General features: G+C 35.8%; 1 protein-coding gene across 1 annotated transcript in view; it reads left to right on the forward strand.

The window, feature by feature from the left end:
* The first annotated feature begins 355 nt into the window (after nucleotides 1–355).
* Nucleotides 356–23,213, forward strand: part of LOC100920499 (pancreatic lipase-related protein 2) — a 28,662-nt gene continuing 5,804 nt past the window's right edge. The window contains exons 1-9 of the mRNA XM_003755349.2: nucleotides 356–443; nucleotides 932–980; nucleotides 4,390–4,544; nucleotides 8,854–8,979; nucleotides 12,223–12,357; nucleotides 14,233–14,344; nucleotides 15,665–15,784; nucleotides 15,908–16,027; nucleotides 20,993–21,111. Of these exons, the coding sequence (XP_003755397.1) occupies nucleotides 932–980; nucleotides 4,390–4,544; nucleotides 8,854–8,979; nucleotides 12,223–12,357; nucleotides 14,233–14,344; nucleotides 15,665–15,784; nucleotides 15,908–16,027; nucleotides 20,993–21,111 (936 nt within the window). The 5' untranslated portion in view covers nucleotides 356–443. The remainder of the gene's footprint in view (nucleotides 444–931; nucleotides 981–4,389; nucleotides 4,545–8,853; nucleotides 8,980–12,222; nucleotides 12,358–14,232; nucleotides 14,345–15,664; nucleotides 15,785–15,907; nucleotides 16,028–20,992; nucleotides 21,112–23,213) is intronic.

Genomic DNA, 23,213 nt, shown 5'->3' on the forward strand with positions numbered 1-23,213 from the left:
TATGACTCTCCAAGCACAAGCACAACTAGAAACTATGGTTTATCTTCCCATTCCTGAAAGTATTGTACCAATGAGAGAACAAGGAGGGCTCCTATTTTCTAACTGGAGATCATGAGTTATGCTGGGCTTTGCATGAACATTCTAAAGCAAATATCACCTTGATAATCAAACCTCTCAGAAAATGAGATAATCAATTCAGATTAACTAAGTCACTTTTTCACCCAGGCCTCCAGATTTCCTTTCTTAGAAACTCATTCTATAAACAGCTCTGCTTTCTGTGGCAATCAACTTTTATGTGTTTATGATAATTGAAGGTTAAAGTATACACGTGTCCCCTTCTATCGTTCCATGTTCTTTCCCTGGAAAGTCCAAAGGAGAATAACTTGGTTATAAAAGACATAGCCAGCTGCATAGTTGTGGGTGGAACCAGTTGGAACTACACAGTAAGTTGAAGTTTGCAGTGTGTCCAGGGAAGCTTGCTTAAGCTTAGAGACTAGAATCCTGTTTTCTACAGGGAAACTGAGGGATATAGAAGGGAGGAAATGTTATATGGTGGAAGGAAACCAGAAGTCTGGTGATCTGGATTATATTTCCAGTTCTGCCATTAGTTGATTGTCTGATTTTGTTCCCTAATTCCTTCATTTGTAAAGTAAGAAAATTGGATTGAATTATTTCTTATTTCCTTTTTAACTCTTCGATCCTTCAAGATCGAACATTTTATGATTCTGTCTGATGCACTATTGCATATACATATTGTGATATTATATCACAATTATTTCTTTTTTCCTTTTTTTCACAATTATTTCTAACAATTTTGTAATATCAGAAACATTACTTCAGAATACATGGAATAAATAAGATCTTACTCTAGGATCAATCTTGCTTTTTATAAGACTAATGTATATGTGTAAAAAATTTTTAATTTATTTAGATGTTTCAATTTTGGACCATTACACTTTTCTTCCTGGCCACAGTAAGAGGTAAGTATAATATTTATATCTCTTTTAGTAGAACTTAATAATGTTTGAGTTATTTAGGATGACCTATAGTACATTTCATAAAAATACCATCAGTCAAAGGTCTCAGCTATCACTAGAATTACAACTGATGCTTATATGTCAGATACTCAGACAAAAGAAAAGAACATCCATAGTGTATGGTAGAAAATGTTATTCTTAACACAGTTTTTCAAGTGCAAAAGTCTGCCTTCACTTGGAGCTACAGCAAGAATTTTGTGCATTTATTTTTATCTTGGGTTCATCCTGAGCATCTAAAAATAAATTTAAATTTTGAGGTCTTAACTGTTTTACTAAAAGAGGTGCAAATAAGAAAAGAAGATAAAGGCTCAGAATGTTGGACCAATGTCTTGTTTACCTAAAAAAAAAGGCTCAGGACCTAGGATTTCATCTCAGAGCTTCATTTGATAAAGGAAGAAAAATCAATCTGAAGTATAGTTTGAAAAGGTGAACATCAATGTGGCATAGCCTGAATAATTAAATAATTGAATGATCAAATACATAATTGATTAATAACATGTCATTTTCTCAGTCTACTTTTTCACTGACTGTCTTCTCATTGAAAGCTTTTTTTCAGGATATTAGATAGCTGATTTTCCTGGTTCTTTACTTACCTATTTGACTGTTCCTGCTTTCTCTACCTTACCCTATCAAAATATAAACCTGACTCCTAAATGTTAATATGCTCAAAGATTCTGTCTTTACCCGCCTTCATTTTTTCTGAATATATGTTTTGCTTTGGAGATGTATATATACTATATAATTATTCTGCATCCTAAAGCTATCACTTCTCTGTAACTTCTTATAACTTTCAAAGTTGTTTTTCTTTATAGTTGTTATTATTGTTACAATTGTTCTCCTGCTAAATGTTCTATTAATTTCATTCTTAGTCAGCTTATAATATTATTCAAAATTATTCATTTTTATAATATTATATTATTGCATAAATTGGTCTGATGTTGCTCCCTTCATTCTGTATCAGTTCAAATAAGTCTAAATTTCTTTGAAATTACCTATTTCCTCATTTCTTACAGTAAAAATCGTTCAGTTGTTTTAGCCTTGTCCAACTCTTCATAACCCAATTTGGAGTTTTATTGGCAAAGGTATTGGAATGGCTTTCCATTTCCTTCTTTAGCTCATTTGCATATGAGAAAACTGAGGCAAATAGGGTTAAATGACTTGCCTAGGATGACACATCTGGTAAATATCTGAGGCCAGATTTGAACTGAGGAAGATGAGTCTTTGTGACTTTAAACCCATGTCCCACATTACATGAATAGCCCATTACATTGATATACTGCAATTTATTCAACTATTCTTCACATGATTAGTATCTCTTTAGTTTCCAATTGTTTTTCTACTAAAGAGAGATGTCATGAATGTTTTTGTTCATTTTACACATTTTTTTATGATTTTTTTGGTTTCAAATACTTTGCTAGAATTATTGTGTTTACTGATACATGAATGTGCTTTTTTTTTTTTTCACTTAGTCCCTCTAACATTTTCCTTTTCCTTTTTTGTCATTTTTCCCAATCTTATAGGTATGAGATAAAATATAAAAATTATATATCTTTTGCTGATGATTTGAGGCATTTTTTTTCATATGGCTATAGGTAGCCTGAGTGTTTTCCCTTGAGAATTAGAGAATTATCACTTCATATCCTTTCATCATGTATCAATAAAAAATGGCCCTCATTCTTAAAAATATGAATCTCCATTACCTAGAATAGTGCTTTACATATGACAGGCACTTAAAATATATTCTTTAAAAGAATTAATTATGGAAAGCTACCTGGAGGAGAAAAGTTTTGTGGTCTATTCCAGCTTTATGTCTATGAACGAGTTTTTTTTTTTTAATTTATATTATTATTTTTAAATTAAGATGTCTTTCTTTATAAGGTAGAGTGATAAATTAGAAAGAGTGCTGGACTTGGACTAAGGATAATCTGAGTTTAAATTCTGTGTCAGATAATTAAGAACCATGTGATCCTGATAAATTGCTAATCTCTCTTGACCTGTTTTCTCATCTGTAAAATAATAATATTAATAGCTTTTTCTGAGAGAGAGAGAGAGAGAGAGAGAAAAAGAGAGATGGGGGGAGAGGGAAGGAAGGAGGGAGAGGGAGAGTGGGTTTTTTTTTTTTTTTTATGGTTGTTGTTTATCCTTTGTTCTTGAAAGAGACATCAGGAAGATGATGGCATGACATGCAAGTGAACTGGATTTAAAGCAAAGTCACGTGCCTCACTTTCTCCTCCAGAGCCATGAGGATACAAAGGGAACCCTTGGACTTAAGCTAAGGTTTTCGATAGGTTTCAGTTTGACCGTGGCTGCACCCATTCAGTGATTAAGGCTAGGTAGCAGTTGAAGCAAAGAATCTACTCTTTCACATCAAAAAATCTAAATAAATAAATAAATAAATGAATCTGGTAGAGAAAGACCCCCCCCAGAGTTTCTGGCCAAGGCAAAAATGATTGCTGTGTGTGTGTGTGTGTGTGTGTGTGTGTACACATACACATAGACACACATACACACACATATAAAATCATTGTAAGAAGCCTGAAGAAGATAATCTTCTCATTAGTTGATAGTGCTTGGTATACGTTAGGCACTTCATAATTGCATATGGTTGTGATTGTGAACAAATTTATTTACCTTTCTGAGCCTCAGATTTCTCATCTATAAAACTGGAATTGTAATATAAGCACATCCTACAACACAGAGATGCTATGAAGAAAAAACTCTAAATAATAACAATCTAACATATCACATAATGATTGGCACATAGTAGGTGCTTAATAAATGTTGTTAACTTGACTATTTAATTGAAGCTTTTATTATAATTGTAAAATAATTTTTGATTAAATTGGCAACAGAAAATTTCACTAATTCTCAATCAACTTCAAATTACGTGAAAGGTCTGTTTTAACAACCTAACAAAAAATAGTTAGTAAAAACTCAAGGCCATAATCCTGGATTATTTCTAAATTGTCTTAGTTATTTTCAAAAATTCTGTTTATCACTAAAATGAAACTAAATGATCACTAAAATGATGACTAAAATGACATTATCTAGTCCTTCTGAATACCAGAAATTGAAAAGCACATAGTACATAGCATGGTGGTCTTGGGATCAATAAGATCTAAAGTCTGCTTTGGACTCTTACTAGCTATGTAACAATAGGCAAATCACTAAACTTCTATGAGTCTCCCTTTTCTTATGTATAAAATGAAAATCTTAAATCTATAGTAACTATGCCATAGTATTGTTGTGAAGCTCCAATGCAATGCTCTCCAAAGAATGTGTAGAATGCAAATTTTAAGGCATTATATAAATGTCAGTTAATAATGTCTTGCTTTTCATCCCCATGCCACAGGGAAAGAGATATGTTTCAAAAGACTTGGCTGCTTTTCGAATGACAAACCATGGTCTGGAACACTCCAGAGACCTTTTAAAGTACTTCCCTGGTCTCCTGAGGAGATCGATATCCGTTTCCTTCTCTACACCAATGAAAATCCAAACAACTTCCAAGTAAGATTAATTTATAGAAATAAACAGATTGTTTCTCTCTGATGTCAAAGTGATAGTGATATTATAATAGCAAAAATCATCATAGCAATCATGGTGCTGTGGAAAGAGCCTGGGACAAGGTACCAGAAGACATAGAATCTCATCCTGGTTCTGATACTTTGTGATGTTGGATAAGTAATTTTCTTTTTGGGGGGGCCTTAGTTTTCTCATTTGTAAAATGAGAAGATTGGAGTAAATGGTCTTGATGTCCTTTCTAACTCTTATTTCTGACTAGTAAAGGCTCTATTAAATGGGCTGCTATTTGAAGGAGCCCTACTTTGAGTCTATAAATAAAGGTTTATTGCCTACCTATTTTATTATGGGCTATTGTGTGAAGTATAATTTTTGCATATATGATTAAATCAAATCAAAATTTATTAAGCTCTTTCTATGTGATAGAAAAAACAATCCTTCAAAGAGCTTACATTTCATGTGGATGGAATCTGAAAGTCAGAAAGAGATAATGAAGTAATAGTTTGGGATAAGATAATTTATTTTTGCATTATATGTTATTCTCTCCTCTTGACTTGGAGAAAATATAGTACATACAAGTTTCTTGTATAACTTCTTACATGTTTAACAGAATCAACTGAATCCTTACTACCAAAAGTGGAGATGCAATAAGAAAAAGGTTTGGTAGCTAGATAAGGAAGTCTGAATTCAATGGATGTGCATTTCTCCATAATATTGAAGTGCCCATTTATCTTCTCATCCATCCATCTGACTACAATATCCATCTATCTTTTTACACAGCTGTCAAGGGATTTTTATACAGCTTCCATATTAGAGGACAAGATTGACTTTTCCTTTTTTTATTTTAACTTTTCTCATAGTTTCTTTATTTTTATTTCTATGGATACAAGCACTTTTCCCCTGGGTTTAGAAAGCTTAACATTATATATCTCATTACTTTTTTATCCCTACCCTTTTTCCTGCAATAAGACCTGTTTTTTTATCCTTTTTTATAACTTAATTTATTTTAATTTTCAATATCTAATTTTCCTTAATTAGATGTTTAGCACTATTTTTTACAAGATTTTAAGTTCTAAATTTTTTTTCCTTCCTCTGCCATCTTCCTAAAATTATAGGGAATTTGATATGGGTAATACATGTGCAAGTATATAAAACAGATTTCCCTATTAATCACAGTTATGAAAGAACAAACAGATTAAAAGGAAAAAAATGCAAACAATAACAAAGTATGTAAAAAAGAATGTGCTTCCATCTGCATTCAGAACCCATTAGTTCTTTGTCTGGATGTCTGGACATATTCCTTTGTAAATCCTTTGGTTTGTCTTGAATCACTGTGTTGTTGAGAATAGCTGAGTTAAACATCATACAACGTTGCTGATATTAACAATGTTGTCCTGGTTCTGCTCATTCCACTCAGCATCAATTCATGCAAGTCTTGCCACGTTTTTCTGAATTCTGCCTGCTCATTATTTCTTATTGCACAATAGTATTCCATTATATTCATTTACTACAACTTGCTCAGCCAATCCCCAATTGATAGGTAATCCCTCAGCTTCCAATATTTCTCCAGTACTTAAAGAGATGCTATAAATATTTTTGCACGTGTAGGTCCTTTTCCCTTTTTTATGATCTCTTTGGGAAATATTAACTAGTAGTGGTATTGCTGGATCAAAGGATATAAACAGTTTGGTTGCCCTTTGGGCATAGTTCCAAATTATTGTCCAGAATGTTAGAATCAGTTCACCACTCCACCAACAGTGCATTAGTATTCTAATTTATCCACATCCTCTCCAACATGTATCATTTTCATTTTTTGTCATATTAGCCAAACTGAGTTGTGAGAAGATACCTCACTGCTGCTTTAATTTGTATTTCTCTAATCAAAAGTGATTTGGAATACTTCTTCATATGTCTATAGATAGTTTTGATTTATTTAATTGAAAACTGCCTGTTCATATCCTTTCATTGTTCTCAATTAGGAAATGGCTTATATTCTTATAAATTTGATTCAGTTCTCTCTATGTATTTGAGAAATGGGCCTTTCTCAGAAATACTTGCTATAAAAGTTGTTTCCTAGCTTTCTGCTTTCCTTCTAATCTTGGTTGCATTGGTTTTGTTTGTGCAAAAACTTTTTTTAATATAATAAAAATTATTTTACATTTTGTAATGCTCTCTATCTTTTGTTTGGTCATGAACTCATCACTCACTTGACTTCTTTAAGAATTTGGATGCTATACCACTTGGTGCATGTGTTTAGTACTGATATTTCCTCATTGTTTATGATCTTTTAGCAACATAGTTTCCTTCCTTATCTCTTTTAATTTGTTCTATTTTTGCTTTGTGTGAGATCAGAATTGCTGACCCTGCTTTTTTTTTTTTTTAACTTCAGCTGAAGTATAATAGATTTAGCTTTACATTTACTCTATGCATACCTGTATGTTTCAAGCATGTTTCTTATAAACAACATAAAGTAGGATTCTGGTTTTTGATCCACTTTTTTATCAGCTACTGTTTTATGGGAAATTTCATTCCATTCACATTCACAATTATGATTACTATATATTCCCCCTTCCCTCATCCTATTTGTCTTCTCCCTCCTTTCACTCTTTCCTTGCTCCATAGTGTTTTACTTCTATCTACCACCTTCCCTGGTCTGCCCTCTTTTCTGTCAGAGTAGCCTTCCTTATTTAATCTTCTCCTCTCTACTTTCCTGTAGTATAAAATAGATTTTTATATTCAACAGTTGTGTATATTATCCCCTTTTTGAGCCAGGATTGATGAGGGTAAGGTGCCCATCACCCACCCTCCCATTTTCACCTTCACTCTAATACGTTTTTTGCATCTCCTCAAGTGAAATAAATTTGCCCCATTCTACCTCTCTTCTCCTTCTGTACCTATTTGAGCAATTCTGCTTTTTAAGCTGTTGACTTTTTTTCATAATTTTCTTGTGTCACTCTCATTTTTTCCGAGTTTTTCTTTTACATCTCTTATATGATTTTAAGCTCCTTTTTGAGATCTTCTATGAGTTCTTTCTGGGCTTGAGACCATTTTCCATTTTTCTTTGGGGTTTTGCCTATAAGGCGTTTTGAAATTGCTGTTCTCTTCTAAGGTTGTGTCTTGATCTTCTCTGTCACCATAACTTTCTATAGGCAGATTGTTTTTTGTTCATCTTTTTTTTAACTTTTTCCCTTTCTTTTAAACCTGAGCTTTGTTCCTAGAATAGAAGGAGCACTGTCCCAGGTTTCTTGTGCCAGGAACTGTACCCTACTTGTTTACCTGATACTGGATTATTGTTGCCCTGAGGCTCATGGGGGACCTTCATGTCTGGTGCTGCACTAAGTGGCTGATGCTGCTAGACCATAAGGGCTATCAGGCAGCTTACCTGATGCTGAGCCAGGGTCTTGTTCCTGGTATCTGGGCTGATGGCTTAGGCTGGTGGGATGCTTCTGCATTTCCCTAGGCTAAACTGAAGTACATGGTTGTCTGGCCATTGGAGGCTCCCTTTTTTGTTTGTCTGGGACTAAGCTAAAGTAGATGGAGTGGAGGGGCAGCATAGGCACCCATAGGGTTGCTATCTACTTCTTTGCCCAGGGTTATAGACAAACCTAAAGATTATCTGTTTGCTCAGGGGTACGCTGAAGTACTTGGTTCTCCTAGCTGGAATCTGTCCCTTCCCTGGGCTATGCTGTGACACATGTGTGTGGGAGGTATCCTGCTGTTGATGTTTGCCTACTTTACCTCATTGGGGCTTAGGATCTCCTGCTTTGCTGAGGTGAAGCTTACCACTTGCTTGCTCTGATGCTACCTGAACTGGACTTGCTTCCCGTTTTACCTAAGTGAGACATCTTCCAAGCTTCTTGGATTAAAAGATTGTTTCTCTCCATCTTTTTGCTGGTTTTGCTGCTCTAGGATTTTTGGGTACTATTTTATAATTATTTGGAAGTGAATATAGAAGAATTACAGTGATTTACAGCTTATTCCATCATCTTGGCTCTACCTATTGTTCTTAGAATCTGATTTTTAAATTAATTTTTCATCATTGGAATGAGGTTACATGCAGTCATCTATCAAATCTTTCTAAGTCTCCCTCATGACCAAGAACAGGCATTCCAAAGATGGATTTTTTTGGATGAGGGATATAGTTTGTGATCAAGGAGAGGTTATAATAAACTGTCCCTCCCAGGGATTGAACTCATGTCTTTAGTTTTGTTAGATCTGTGAACTAATTTGCTAGATTGAACAGCCACAGATATAGGAAAAGCAATGCTTAATTTCTACTCCATTTTGTTTGAAACAGACTATCCTTCCAGATGATCCATCCACCATTGAGGGTTCAAATTTCAAAATGGATCGGAAGACTCGTTTTATCATCCATGGCTTCATAGACAAGGGGGAAGAATCCTGGTTGAAAGACATGTGCCAGGTAGGAGGCAGGCATCTGGTGCTGTAAGATTTTAGTCTAAAGTTTTGAGGCAACAGTCTATCAGCTTCCAAGTAATAGATTCAAGCATATATTAGAGTGTGATTCTGAATCCTTACTTTGACAGCCCTGAGACTGACAAATGAAATATCCCTTGAAAAAGTTTTTATTCCTGAATAATAGTGTTTTTATGTCACTAATGGGAACATGTCAGATTAGTAAAGGACAATTAATTCCCTATTTTCCCACAACTGATTTTCTCTCACTTACCTTGTAGTCTTCAAAGCAAATCCTGCACAAGGAGTCCCTGCGTGAAATCTGCTCCAGACCAATCTGGACAGCTCAGTGGTGAAGGCAATAGTCTGTGCCAGTGCACAAATTGTAAAGGAACAGAGTGGCTGAGATTGCAATTGCTATATACTGTTTTGAAGCAAATACAGATTGCCACATGCGGTCCTTGATGATTCAGAGATTTACTGCATCCAAATAATAGCCCCAGTAATGGAGGGACGCTTCTGCGCTGGTTAAAATACTGGAGATAGACATATACTAAGCACCTATCACGTGCCAGACACTGTACTTAGTTCTGAGGATACCAAAAGAGTCAAAAGGCTAGTCCTTGCTCTCATAGAGTGTATAATCTAAAGATTGTTTAATGGGTATAAGGCTAATCCTAAAAGTTTCAGTAAAAAACCATAAACAAATTTTATGTTTCCTCTCCTATAAAGAAAGGAGACGTTCATCTCTCTTTCAATTCCTCCTGTTTACCCATCCCAGGTATTAGAACTGAAAAGTAACTTTGAAATAGATCATGTGTCTGACCCTCTCCTTTTTCTGATAAAGGAAAAATGACTCAAAGTTTGAACCCAAATCCACTGATTTCAAGTGCTATGCTAATCTTTTGAATCTTCCTCTCAACCAGACTCAATTCTCTTTCATTTCCTTTCTAAACAGAATAAATGTAGTTGCTCTGCATTGATTTGGCAACCAAAACAAGCAGTTCCTCCAGCCAATTCTTCCTATTTCATCAACTTTTTAAAAAAATTCTTACTTTCCAGTTGCTCCCATAAATCTTTTCCCTTTATCTTGCCTATCTCACTTCCCAATAACTTAACAATAATGACCAAAATTTCCTTTGTAATTCTCAGCATGGCATCTGTGTTATCCCAGGCAAAGGGGGCTAATGTAGGGAGTATGTTAAAAGAGAGCTTTGTATTTTAAATAAAAGCACATATATTTGAATTCCCAATGTGCTGCTTATTACTTATGTGACCTTAAATGAATCATTTACCTTCTTTTGGACTTATTTGCTCATCTAGAAGAAGAAAGAATTAGAATAGATGAGCTTTAAGCTCCCTCCTAATCCATAATTTTCTGACTTCTTTGAACCAGTTTGTTTGGATTTTTTCCTATCCTGTGGGAATAATAATATTTGTGCTACTTACCTCTTAGAATTGGCATGAAAATCAAGTGAGGCTACCTGTAACAAATAATATAGGTAAGCTTCCACTAAAATCTAGTGCTGGTGCTCATCTTGAGATAGTGTGATGATATATTCTCAAAGGTTATATCAATGGAAGACAAGTGTTCAAAACTAAGCCTGGTGATAGACTATGTCCCAGTGCCTCATTCGGTGCTGGGAACATAGCAGGAATTTCATGAATATAGTGAACTGAATTGAATTGAATTCATCTAAGGATAGCTTAATTGACCATGCACAAGCTCATTACCAGAAAAATGGATCTCTAGGTGATGGATTTTTTTTTAAATATGTGATTATGCAGTAGGGTTAAGATTATCCTTATGTTCACAATCTTCTAATTCAATCATAAATATTTCCAAATCATGCTCAAATCTCAAAGATTCTACAAAACTTTTGTATTGACAAACTAACCTACCTCTTACGCTACAGGAATCTTTATCTTATAACATTATTATGGCTTACTTATTCATGCTTTGTGGTTCTGGTCTTCATGAGAGAAAGATAAAGTTAATGTGTTAGAGGCAGGGAAAATTTCTGATAGTTGCCTCCTTTATTTCTCCCTGTAGGCATAAACATCAGTCAAAGATCCCCAGAACCAGAACCGTTTGGATGTTTTTGTTTTGGTGATTATAAAGAATGGTGGAAGGGGGAGTAAAGATAAGGCATCATTCTGAAATCTTATATTTGCTCTCAGAATTTGTAATTTTACTACTATCCTGCTGTGCCTAAAATTTCCCATTTTGCCTCAGCTGATTTAACCTGTCCCAGAAATATCTTCCACAGTATTTTCCTAGCACATACCCATACATAGAAAGTAGTTAATAATATCAACAGGGAAACAGACTTTTAAAAGATGAATTCAGTTCTGGTCTGAGACATTAATTATCTAGTTATTAACTTCCTTTCAAAAAAAGACAACTTAAGTTCAATAGGAAGGAAACTGATTTAGGAGTGAAGAGACTGGAGGTCAATCAACCAACTCTTCCACAAGCATTTATTAAGAGCTTGCTTTGTACCAGAAACTCTGTGAGATTCCTGTGATAGAAAACCAGAAATGAATCAGTCAATCTTTGCTCTCAAGGAATTTTACATTTCATTCTCTATCAATCTATGACATTCTCTCAAGATTTTGTCCTTATTTTGACTTACTAGATGGATAAACTTGGGCAAATCTTGTCACTTTCATGCACCTAAATTTCTCTATTAAATGACAGGCTGGGTGATTTCTTGGATATAGTTCAGCTTCAAAATTCTCCAGTCTTGAATACATCTTCCTGCTTGAATTTCTGTTTCCTTATCTATAAAGTGAAAGAATTGAGAGACCTGGTCTCTTAAGATTCCTATATTTCTAGCATTTTATGAGTCTGTAATTGATTCCCACTCAGTCAGCATGAAGCTCACTATCATGGTCTTAGAGCTGCCCCAGAATAACCTGACTTGAAATTTCCAAGTATCCTACATATGTAGGAAAGAGAATTGTTTTCTAACTAAGTTACATGAAGGTTACATCCCAAACATCTCTGTTACTCAATTGAATTGTTACTCTTGAAGCAAGAAAAAAAAATTGGAGGGAGATTTAAAAAACAAAAGAATGAATGCTGTTGAAAAGCAAACAAACCTCACCCAGTCTTACTTCGTCAGATAAAGAGATGTTAAGGTAATCTGGTCATTCCATGCCCATGATTCACTATACCTTGTCTACTTTTCTATAAGACTACTTTTTTTGGTTGATTTATTTATTTACTGCTGTATGTTTTCTCTAGCAAATGTTTCAGGTGGAAAAAGTGAACTGCTTCTGTATTGACTGGAAAAGGGGTGCACGAACGAGGTATGCACAAGCAATCAACAATATCCGGGTAGTGGGGGCTGAACTGGCCTATCTGATCAATGTACTAAAGGTAAGTTGCCTTCTTCAGGCTGTGCAGTAGGACAAAGCTTCTTAAGTTCTGGGTTAAAATAGCATATGAGGTCACATAACTGAATGTGGGGGGTGTAAAATTATGATTTATAATTAGTAAATGTTTGATTTTATTATCTGTTCTATATATCTATATAACTAGCCTCACATAAAAATTTCTCAGGCAAAAAGGAATCACAAGTGGAAAAAGTTTAAGAAACCTTGTAATATTAATTTTTAAAACTGATATCACATCTGGAGTCAACCTTCCCAAGAAGTCGTAGTTATGATTCCACGACTGGTGTGATGGATTATTCAGTGCCAGAAGTTTTAATAGATAAACAATTTCTTGAATAAAAAATATATCCAATATCTCTAGGTAAAAATGGTCCCCAAGGTGGTGAAAATCAAAAAGGTAAAAGCCACTGACAAGGAGATTAAGAGCAGTATCAAGGAGATTGCCTGGGGTTGTTGGAATTCCCTCCCCAAATTTTAAAACTATAAAATATTTTTATTTTCTTCATGCCCATTTTCTCCACTCCAGGCCCATAGGAGGAACCCAAATTAATCTCCCTGGGAGGAAAGTTAACTCAAATCTTCCCAAGTCTGCTCTAGCAATTCTTAGTTCACATCAACCTCCATTGGGAGTGTAAGAGTTAACTCACGTCTCCTTAGTTCCACTCTTGATCTGTGCTATAGCACAGCACTAGTAAACTAAGAGTCCTAACAAGGATCCTTGGGATTTTCTTCCTTTGGGAACACTAACAAGCTACGACAGTGTTAATAATGCTACTATAACTCACTTTTACAGAGTACATTTAAAGATAGAACAAGATGTCCAAAAACTAGCTGACTTTTCAGAGTTATTAGAAAAATGTCTAGAATACTTTGGGAAAGGTCTTGCAAGTCAGACCTGCAGTTGATCTTATCTGCCACTGGTCAGCAGTATTAGCATTTTCAGAAAGCTGGAACAGCATGCAAATATATGAAACAGACTGATTTTATGAGTTGAATTAGGCAGAATAGATTTTTTGCCTTTTTAAAAACTGGCTTCCCTCACCTCAGTGATAGCTCCATCTGGTTCCTTTTCCCCCAGCTAATATTGCCCCAAGTTTAGCAGAAAATCAGGAAAAGTGGAGGATGGGAACATTGGCCCAGGAATCCAAGCCCGATAAACCACCAGCAGTCCTTAAGGCTGAGGTTAAATGCAATACAGAAATATTAATGTATTCCCCTTTGTATTTTTTCAAACTGAGGGTGGGCATCCTGCTGCAGTTGGTATTTCAGTGTAACATGAGGAGGTTGTGATCAACTGGGGAGTAAGGGTGGGTAGAATGGGAGTTGAAGTTGAATGAATATGGGGAATGGAGAGAGAGAGAGAGAGAGAGACAGAGAGAGATAAAGAAACAGAAGGAGGGAATGAAAAAGGGATGGAAGGAGAGAGGAAGGGAGGGAGGAAGGGAATACCCAAACAGTTTTTAAATTGTTGATTTCTTGGGGAAGACTGATAGCTGCTACCTTTGATTAGAATCTGGCCAGCCTGCATGGCACTAGTCACTTGGCCCCTGGAGCAAGCCATCTGTCCCCCATTAGGGAGCATCCAGTTCTAATAGCACAAGAAAGTGGATCTCGAGACTCACTTTGACTTGATGGCACGGTACCATTGGGAGTGAAAGTCTAAGCCTAGGATGGAGTTGGGGAACAGTTATGTCTGATGGTTTGTGAGATGGTACAAGGTAACCCAAATAAACACGCCCCAAACATGTGGTGCCTTTGTACAAAGCCCTAGTTGCTAAATCCTAGTTAAAGATCACAATTGTGATGTATTATGCCAGAGAGACAGTGCTGCTCTTTGAAGATCTCTCCTTTCTAACAGACAGAGTTTGGATATTCTCTTTCTGATGTTCACATCATTGGTCACAGCCTGGGTGCTCATGCTGCTGGGGAGGCTGGGAGGAGACTCCAAGGCCAGATTGGCAGGATCACAGGTATGTGAAGAGGGGATGATTGAATTTATCTAGTACTTTGGGATTTGTGATGTTCTTTCCAAAGGTTCTCTTGCTTGATCCTCACAACAACTCTGTGAAGTTAGTGCTATTAGTATTCCCATTTTACAGATGAAGAAATAGGTGCTAAGAAAACTTGAATGTCTTATCCAGGATCACACTGCAAGGGGCAAGATTTTGAACTCAGTCCAGGGCCCCATCAAGAAAATTTCTCTAATATTAGCTGTAGCGGAACCTGATGCTAGGGCAGGAAATGGGTAGGAAAAGGAGACGATTTCAAAAAGAATATATCCCTAATGTATTTCTTTGCATCTTGAGGATTCAGATAGCAATTTAGAATCTTGTAATGACTCAGGTCAGCATTATAAACATTATTTGGCTAGTCTATGGTTGGAAGTATAGGAGAGATAGAATATTGGACTGACTCTACACTAAACCTATAAACTAGCTTGAAAGCTGGATTTAAAAAGCACAAACATCTAATATATGTGTTGATTTATTTGCTTCTTTCTCACATAAAAAAGTAAAAGGCAGAAAAAATATTCCAATTATTGTAGTTGAGTTTTCAGTGAAGGGTCATTGATTGATGATAAATCTAAAGCAATCAAACATTTATCATGCTTCCTGTGTCCATTGATCTGGCTGTGACTGATAAAAGCAGGGGGAGGGTCGAATGAGGAGTTGTTCACAGACATTTCAAAATGCTTTGCCTTTTATATCTAATTGCTACTTGGTTGGTGGTCCTTCCTAACAATTTAAGTTTCTCTAAACCAATTCTTCTGTCTCAGAACTCAAGTAGAGACACTAAGTGGTAAAATGGAACCACTGAGGATTCCCAGGTTCTAATCCTGGCTTTGCCAAGAATTCCCTATGTAATCTTCAGCAAGTTCCTACCTTTTTCTAGCTTTTGTTTTCTTTAGTGATAGAATGAGTAGGATTGGACTAGGTAAAAATGTAAAGTCCCTTACTGTTCTTATTTGTAAATGTGTGTCACTGTGGAAGAGCCTTAGATTTGCCATAAGAAATCCTGGATTTGAATCTTCACTCTGGTGACCTTGGGCCAAAAGCTTTGGACCAAATTACCTCTAAGTACATTATCTGCTTTAAATCTGTGACCTGTAAACAAAAACTTAAAAGTCCTAAGGGAGCTTTTGCTATTTAAAGGTACCCTTTGTAAAATTGAAAAATTCTTTAATAGTATTAAATATTACTCAATGATCTGCCTTTTTTGTGAGCACGGATGGATGGTTGGATCCCTGATTCTATTTATGTAAAGAACAACTATGATTTCTCCCCCTCTAGGTTTGGATCCAGCTGAACCTTGTTTCCAGAATGCTCCAGAAGAAGTCCGATTGGATGCCAGTGACGCCATGTTTGTTGATGTGATTCATACAGACTCTGCTCCTATGTTGCCAAACCTGGGTGAGCTTTTCAACTTGAATCCTATAATTGGGACCAGATGTAGTTAAACTTCTGTAACGGGGCCTTGGAGTCAGGGCTTGACAATAAGTTGGCATCTGTTGACCAGTGTTTCAAATATTTTAGGTTTTGGAATGAGCCAAACTGTGGGACATCTAGATTTCTTTCCAAATGGTGGAAAACAAATGCCTGGATGTCAGAAAAATATCCTTTCAACCATTATTGATATAAATGGAATATGGGAAGGTATGTATATTAAATAAACTAAGAAGAGGATGACTTCCTTCATTTTGGAAGATGTCAGAAATTTATGAACTCCTCTTAATGGCAGCTAAAATTCTCTCCTGGCATATATCTCATCCCAGCCGTGTCCCACAAATAGATTCTATTGCATCATAGACACAGAGATATTAAAGGGACCTTAGAAGTTGTCTAATTTAACTTTCTCATTTACAGATAAGAACTAAAGTCATTTATCAATGATAACCCAATGGCAGGGCTTAGATTTGAATTTGAATTCAGCTGAATGCAGATTCTAGATCAAATTTCCCCCCCTACTATTTCTTCTACTTTTGACTAAAAACAAATACTTTTACCTGTGGGTGAATAAGTAGGCATAGTGAGTGTCTTGGGCTGTGTGTCTTGGGTAACCTTATAATAAAGAGAACTGTAGTTTGGGAAGGCTATATTCTCTCTCTCTCTCTCTCTCTCTCTCTCTCTCTCTCTCTCTCTCTGTCTCTGTCTCTCTGTGTCTCTCAGTCTCTCTGTCTCTCTCTCTCTGTCTCTCTCTCTGTGTGTGTGTCTCTCTCTCTCTCTCTCTCTCTTTCTGTCTCTGTTTCTCTGTCTCTCTCTCTGTCTCTCTGTCTCTCTTTGTCTCTCTGTCTCTCTCTGTCTCTCTCTGTCTTTCTCTCTCTGTCTGTTTCTCTCTCTCTCTGTCTCTGTCTCTCTGTGTTTCTCGGTCTCTCTGTCTGTCTCTCTGTCTCTGTCTCTGTCTCTGTCTCTCTCTCTCTCTCTCTGTCTCTGTCTCTCTCTCTCTCTCTCTCTGTCTCTGTCTCTCTCTCTTTCTCTCTCCTATTTCTCCCTTCTCAACCTATAACTGCTTGGATCATTGTGTAGTTTCTGGCACAGTTGTAATTCAGTTCCATAGGCATTAAACAAATGCCTGCTAATGGCAAAGTGTAGTCCTAAATTGATGGGGCTGCAAAGACAAAAAACCCAAACAAACTGTATTTCCTTTCAAGGAGTTTATATATTACTAGAACAGAAGAAAAGCAAGTGTTTTCCCCTTAGATGGGCTTTAATCTACTTCTTGGGAAACTAGAGGGAAGCCAGTGTGCTTGGGAATGGTTTGTTATATTTTTGCCATTCTTTTTCAGCATCTCATTTGGCCCTTTGTTATATCACACATGTTTAATTCCACTCCGTGAGAGAGTGGGGAGTTGAAGATAGAGGGTTATCTTTGGAGTCAGGAAAATAAGAGTTCAGGTCTTACCACTAGCACATACTTGCTGTGTTTACAACTATAGGCAAGTCACTTAGTCCTCCCCGAGTCCTGGACAACTGTTGGTAACTATACATTATGGACAAGTTTTTAATCTGCAAGAATCAGCCAAGTTTCTTCCCTGGGAAAGCCTCCTACTGATAAAATCTCAGGACTGGCCAAAAAAAGGTTAATGACTGAAATATACAGTACCTTGACCCGTCCTCCACCAAATGTTATTGGTTATTATTCCTCCACTCTTTAATATTATATCAGGTGATTAATATCAGGTGATTATGTGAATTAGAAAACAAATAACTACTTAGCCCCTTCTGAAAGGAGAATGACAACAATGGTCTCTAGCTCTAGAGAGATGATGAACAGGGCATATATAATAGAAATTAACACGGCCTTTATTCAAAAGTAATTTCAAGTGGGCAACAACTTTAAAACTGAAGTCTGGGTCTATTATGTAAGGCTCAGAGTCACCAGCTCTGGGCACCAGGAAACAAACTAATCCACTTGCTCTTTCTTGTTGAAACCTTGGGCAGCAATTTTGGATTAAAGAAACAATTAAGCATCAAATTGGTTCTGTTGTGCAGTAAACAATGGCAGTGGTAGTCAAATCATCTTACGAGAAGTTATTGCAGGAAGCAATCGAGGGTTTGGAATGTGTTTTTCTGTGAATTTTCTGTGAAGATGCTGGAAAAAGGGTCCTTTTAAATATCTGGGATGCTGCCCAGGTGTGGCCTGCCTTCAGGATAAATCATTTGCTAGCTTCTTTCAAAGAAATGTGTCAGAAAGATTCTCTAGACCTAGATTTGGAAAACCTAACTTTGTTGCTTGGTGGAATCTCAAACTCTGAAGGGAGCTCAGAATCCAGTGTCACCCCCAAGCCTGATTAAGAATTCCTTCTGCAACCCTACTGACCAGTGGTCATCTAGCCTTTTCTTGTAGATCTGCAATCAGGGGAACCCACCATCTCCTAAAGCAGCCCGCTTCCTTGCAGAATAGTTAAAGTTATTAGGAAGTACTTCCTACAGCAAACTTAAACCAACTTCTGTAACTTTGACCTATTGCTTTTAACTCTACCCTTCAAGGCCAAATAGAACTAGCTTACTTCTTTCACATTTTAAAATGGCATTGGCAAGTTAAGGGAGTCCAGAAGAGGATGACAGAATGGTGAAAGACTTTGAGAATATGCATATGATAATCAAGGGAAAATGGGTGAAGAAATGATAGCTTTCCTAAATTCTTAAAAACATCTAGCTATTGACCTTCTTAAAATATTGTATCTAAAATTGAACACAATGGTCTTGATGTGATCTGGTTAGCAAAGAACAATATATGTCAGCTGGACAGAAGGTCCCCTTTATAATTTCAACATGAGACTTGGCAATGTAGCTTAAGAATCTGTCATCTTTGGATGATAACTGATTCTTGCAGACTCACTATGAACTCATTTTTAAAAATAGCTTTTTATTTTCAAATGACATGCAAAGATCGTTTTCAACATTCATCCTTGCAAAATTTTGTGTTCCAATTTTTTCTCCCTCTTTTCCGCCCTCACCTCCTTCACTAGATGGCAAGCAATCCAATATATGTTAAGCATATACATTTCTTCTCTACATATTTTCACATTTATCATGCTGCACAAGAAAAATGAGATCAAAAAGGGAAAAAAAATGAGAAAAAAACAAAATGCAAGCAAACAATAATAAAGAGTGAAAATGCTATGTTGTGATCCACATTCAGTCCCCATAATCCTTTTTCTGTATGCACTTGGCTCTCTCTGTCACAAGTTGATGGGAATTGGCCTAAATCACCTCATTGTTGAAAAGAGCCCATGCCCAATCACAATTGATCATCACATATCTTGTTGCCATGTACAATGTTTTCATGGTTCCACTCACTTCACTTAGCATCATATTATCTCATTTTAAATTCATATTCCACTAGAAACCCCCTTTTTCAGATCAACTCTAAATGTACCTCTTTTGTTTCCTACATATGTTGCAGATTCTGATATCTGACTGCCTCTGCTCCTTACTACTAGGTTGTCCTTTGGCAGGTTATTTCTTTGAACCTCCCTTAGCTTTTATAAAATGAGGGGATCTAACTAACCTCTAAGGTGTCCTTTTCACAATTTCTAAGATATCTTCCATCTCTAAAATTCTAAGTGACACAAAATTAGAAAATAATTTTAATAACTGGATTTGATTTGAAAAAGTAACAGAAATTTTTATTTAAATTATGGTAGTGGTCATGGTGATTCTACTTATAAGTGGTTTTGTGTTATTTTTTTCCTGAAATCCAAAAAGAGAAAAAGTTCTGGAAGTTTTTAGGCTATTGGGCAACCCCCTTCTTATGAACGTGAAATTTATAAATGACTAATATTGAAATGTTTTAAATAATTGAACATATATAACCTATATCTGATACCATTTCAGTGAGAGAGGAAAAAGACAGAATGTAGAACGAAAATAGTTTTAAAGTGCAGGTAGATTCAGTGATTATAGGTAAAGTAAAATATGGAATAAGCTATTATTATAAGAAAAACAAGAAATTAGACAAAGGAGATGATGGACTTTTTAGAGGCTTTGGGTTACAGGTAACTCCTGCTAGCTCTATTATGAACAGCTTACCTAAAATACTTATAAATAGCATCACTTAACTCCAATTGATATCTTATTTGACAATTTAGTAATAATTGTATTGTCAAATGTGCTTTCTTGCATTAGGTTATCTAGTTAATTCTATTTATTACCCATATTTTATTTATGGATGGATATTTGAGGTTATGACTTTTATGCTGACTCCTTTCTTGGATTCTTGAAAATTTATGGATGGCTGAATTGCTTAGTAGCTTTAATGTTATATTTTTCCTATATTGTCTTTATCTTCTATGATAACTAGTTTAGTTTTATTTATGTATGCATATATATTTACATATATATACATATTGTAAGAGACAATTTTCTCTCCTCTTCCTCATTTTCCTCCTCCTCTTATTCCTCCTTTCTTTTCAGATTAACCCTTTTTTTCTTATATTTACATGATTCTAAGAAACTACATTCTCAGTCCCTTCTGGATGTCCTTTGTCTCTGTCCAGGAATTTGTCATGCTTCTATTTTTTTAGCCATGGTAGAGAAATCCAGATCTCATTCTTGGATACCATCTTCTTAATTAGCTGTTCACTTGTCACATCTGTTTATGTCTTCTAAAGCTTTCTCCATAATAGATGCTTGATAATATTTGTTGAACGAATGAATTTCCTAAAGTGCAATTGTATGTACCAAACATCAAAATATTGGTCAAATCAGTCCACTTAGTGGTAGAAAAATCAATCAAACCGGTTGTTTGCTGTCATCTAGACAAAACAACCCATTTGAGGGCTGTTTTTCACTCTTCAAGTGGTGATTTTAGCTTTGAGTAGGCACAGCTTGAATTCAAGTTATGGGAGGCTAGAAATAGTTACGGATTCTTTAAGTAATGGTGAAGAATTCTTGCAAATACACTTGAATGTAAAGGAATTGGGGGGAAAAAGCCTGTAATTTAAAATTATTATAACATATGTAAAAAATCCTGACACTGACCTAGGAATTGTGTAAATAATTCAAAGTACAAAAACAAACAAGCAAAATACCAAACTCTAACTGCCTTGGTCAGATATCTTAATGGAAAAATGAAATGGCATTCTTGCTGAGTTTAATTGCAGTTTGTCTCCCCAGGAACACGCGATTTTGTAGCTTGCAATCACTTGCGAAGCTATAAATATTATTCCAGTAGCATCCTCCAACCCGACGGCTTTCTTGGTTACCCTTGCAGTTCCTATGAGGTTTTCAACTCGGTAAGTGATCAAAATGTGAATTTTAACCCCAAGACACAACATCATCACTGAATATAATTTTGTTCTGCCAAAGAACAGAAGGCAGAATTATGAGTCGGACATAGGTTAAACAATTAATAAATATTTATTAAATCCCTACTTGTGCTAGACACTATGCTAAGTGCTGGGGATATCAAAAAAGGCAAGACAGTCCCTGTCCTCAAGGAGCCAACAATCTAATGGAAGAAAAAACATATAAATACACATATACAAAGCAAGCCATATATAGGATAAATAGAAAATAATTAATGGAAATTATGAGGGGTTTTCTGTAAAAGTTGGGCTATAGGTCCAGTTTTGAAAGACTTAGGTTCAAGGCCTGTTTCTGAAAGACACTAGATGGTCAAATTACTTAATTCTAAGACTATGAAACACAGAATGGCTTACAGGCTACATCCTTCCCACTTTAATGAAATCACAAGTCAAGTGTCAACAACAAAAAGTAAAGATAAAATAAAACAAAAGAGCTATAAATTATCATCCACTCATTGAGGACTTCATCTTGATTGATGGAAACAGAACAATTAAATGGGAAAACTTCAAAAGCATGTAATCATAAGACAAGAACTCAAAGAACTTGATACATAATGGAGGATTAAAATTCAGGTCTTCCTGACTCCAGGACCAGCTCTCTATCTCCTAAGCCACTTAGCTATTTCTGCTGACTCATAACTAGAGCTAAACAGGTCCAAGGTGAGACATAGGAGTCATTGGCAGACTATCCTTACTATATATGAACATACCTAACTGTTCTTTGTACTGTCACCACCCTCTACTCTTATTAACTTTGCCCTAGACACTAGAATTCCTAATTTTGTGGCAGAAGGAGAAAAAAAACTCAATCAAAGGCCATAGATCTACCTCCTTTATCAAAGTCATCTCTGACAACATGGTGGGAGTCAACTTTAAAAGTGATTTTTAACATTTATTTTTAAAAGACTGGAAAAAGAATTATATGAAAGATGCATATTTTTCCATTTCCTGAATTTGATTTTCACAGAATCACAGAAGCTTGGGTTAGAACTAATTTTAGAGACTCTGTAGTCCAGCTTTTTATCCAATGCAGGAAACCCTTCAACAATGGCCCTGAAAGGTGCCTTCAGGGACTGGAAACTTTTCCAATGGCAGTGCATTCTATTTCTGGATAGCTTTGCTTTTTAAAAAAAAAAAAATACTTTTTTGTTTATTCGGTTAACTGCCTATAAATTCCACTCACTTTTTCTAGTGTTATCCTTGAAAGTTAAGTAGAATCAGTCAAATCTCTCCTCTATTCTATAGTTTTTTAATGCATTTTAGTATAGGAATCATGCTGCTACCCTAAGTTTTTCTTGTTCAAGATAAACATACTTGTTTCTTCAACTATTCCCTATATGACATAGCTTCAAGTCTCCTTCACCTTTCTGATCTCCTTATTTCTTCCAAACTATGGCTGATTCTATTTGGCCATTCTGGGTGTGTGTGTGTGTGTGTGTATGGGTGTGTTTTGGTGTATATGTGATTATCAATGTCAACATAAGTCATCTACCTAATGAGGCAAAGGGTATTTATGATATTTATATCCCAAGAAGCTATCATGAGACTGACAAACACCTGGCACTTAATAAGTGCATCTATATTGATTATTAGAATGGCTATTGGGTCTAGCATTGTATGAAGCACCATGAAGGATGTAAGGGAAGCATAAGGCAAATCCTTTTTCTCATGGAGTTTATCATCTAGTTGAAAACACATAATCCTATCCTATGGAGGTCAACTGTAAATATAGGTCAAAATAGGGGGAGGGAAGGAAGATGGGGAAGAACAGGAAGAACAGAAAGCAGACTGCCCTTAGTGAGCTAAATAGCAATGAGAAACAAATAGTGGGACATTTATTAGCAAGCACTTTTGGTTTGCCAAATGTCTATATATATTATCTCATTTGATTCTCCCCCAAATCCCAGTACTCTGAGTGAGGTACTCTTATTTTTTTTCCATTTTCTAGATAAGGACGGTAATATAGACATGCCATTGGTCCATAATATGTGCCAGAGAAAAAAGGATTTTATGTGACCTTGAGGCAGTTA

Source organism: Sarcophilus harrisii, chromosome 2 (genome assembly GCF_902635505.1).
Source record: "Sarcophilus harrisii chromosome 2, mSarHar1.11, whole genome shotgun sequence".
NCBI classification, from domain to species: Eukaryota; Metazoa; Chordata; class Mammalia; order Dasyuromorphia; family Dasyuridae; genus Sarcophilus; species Sarcophilus harrisii.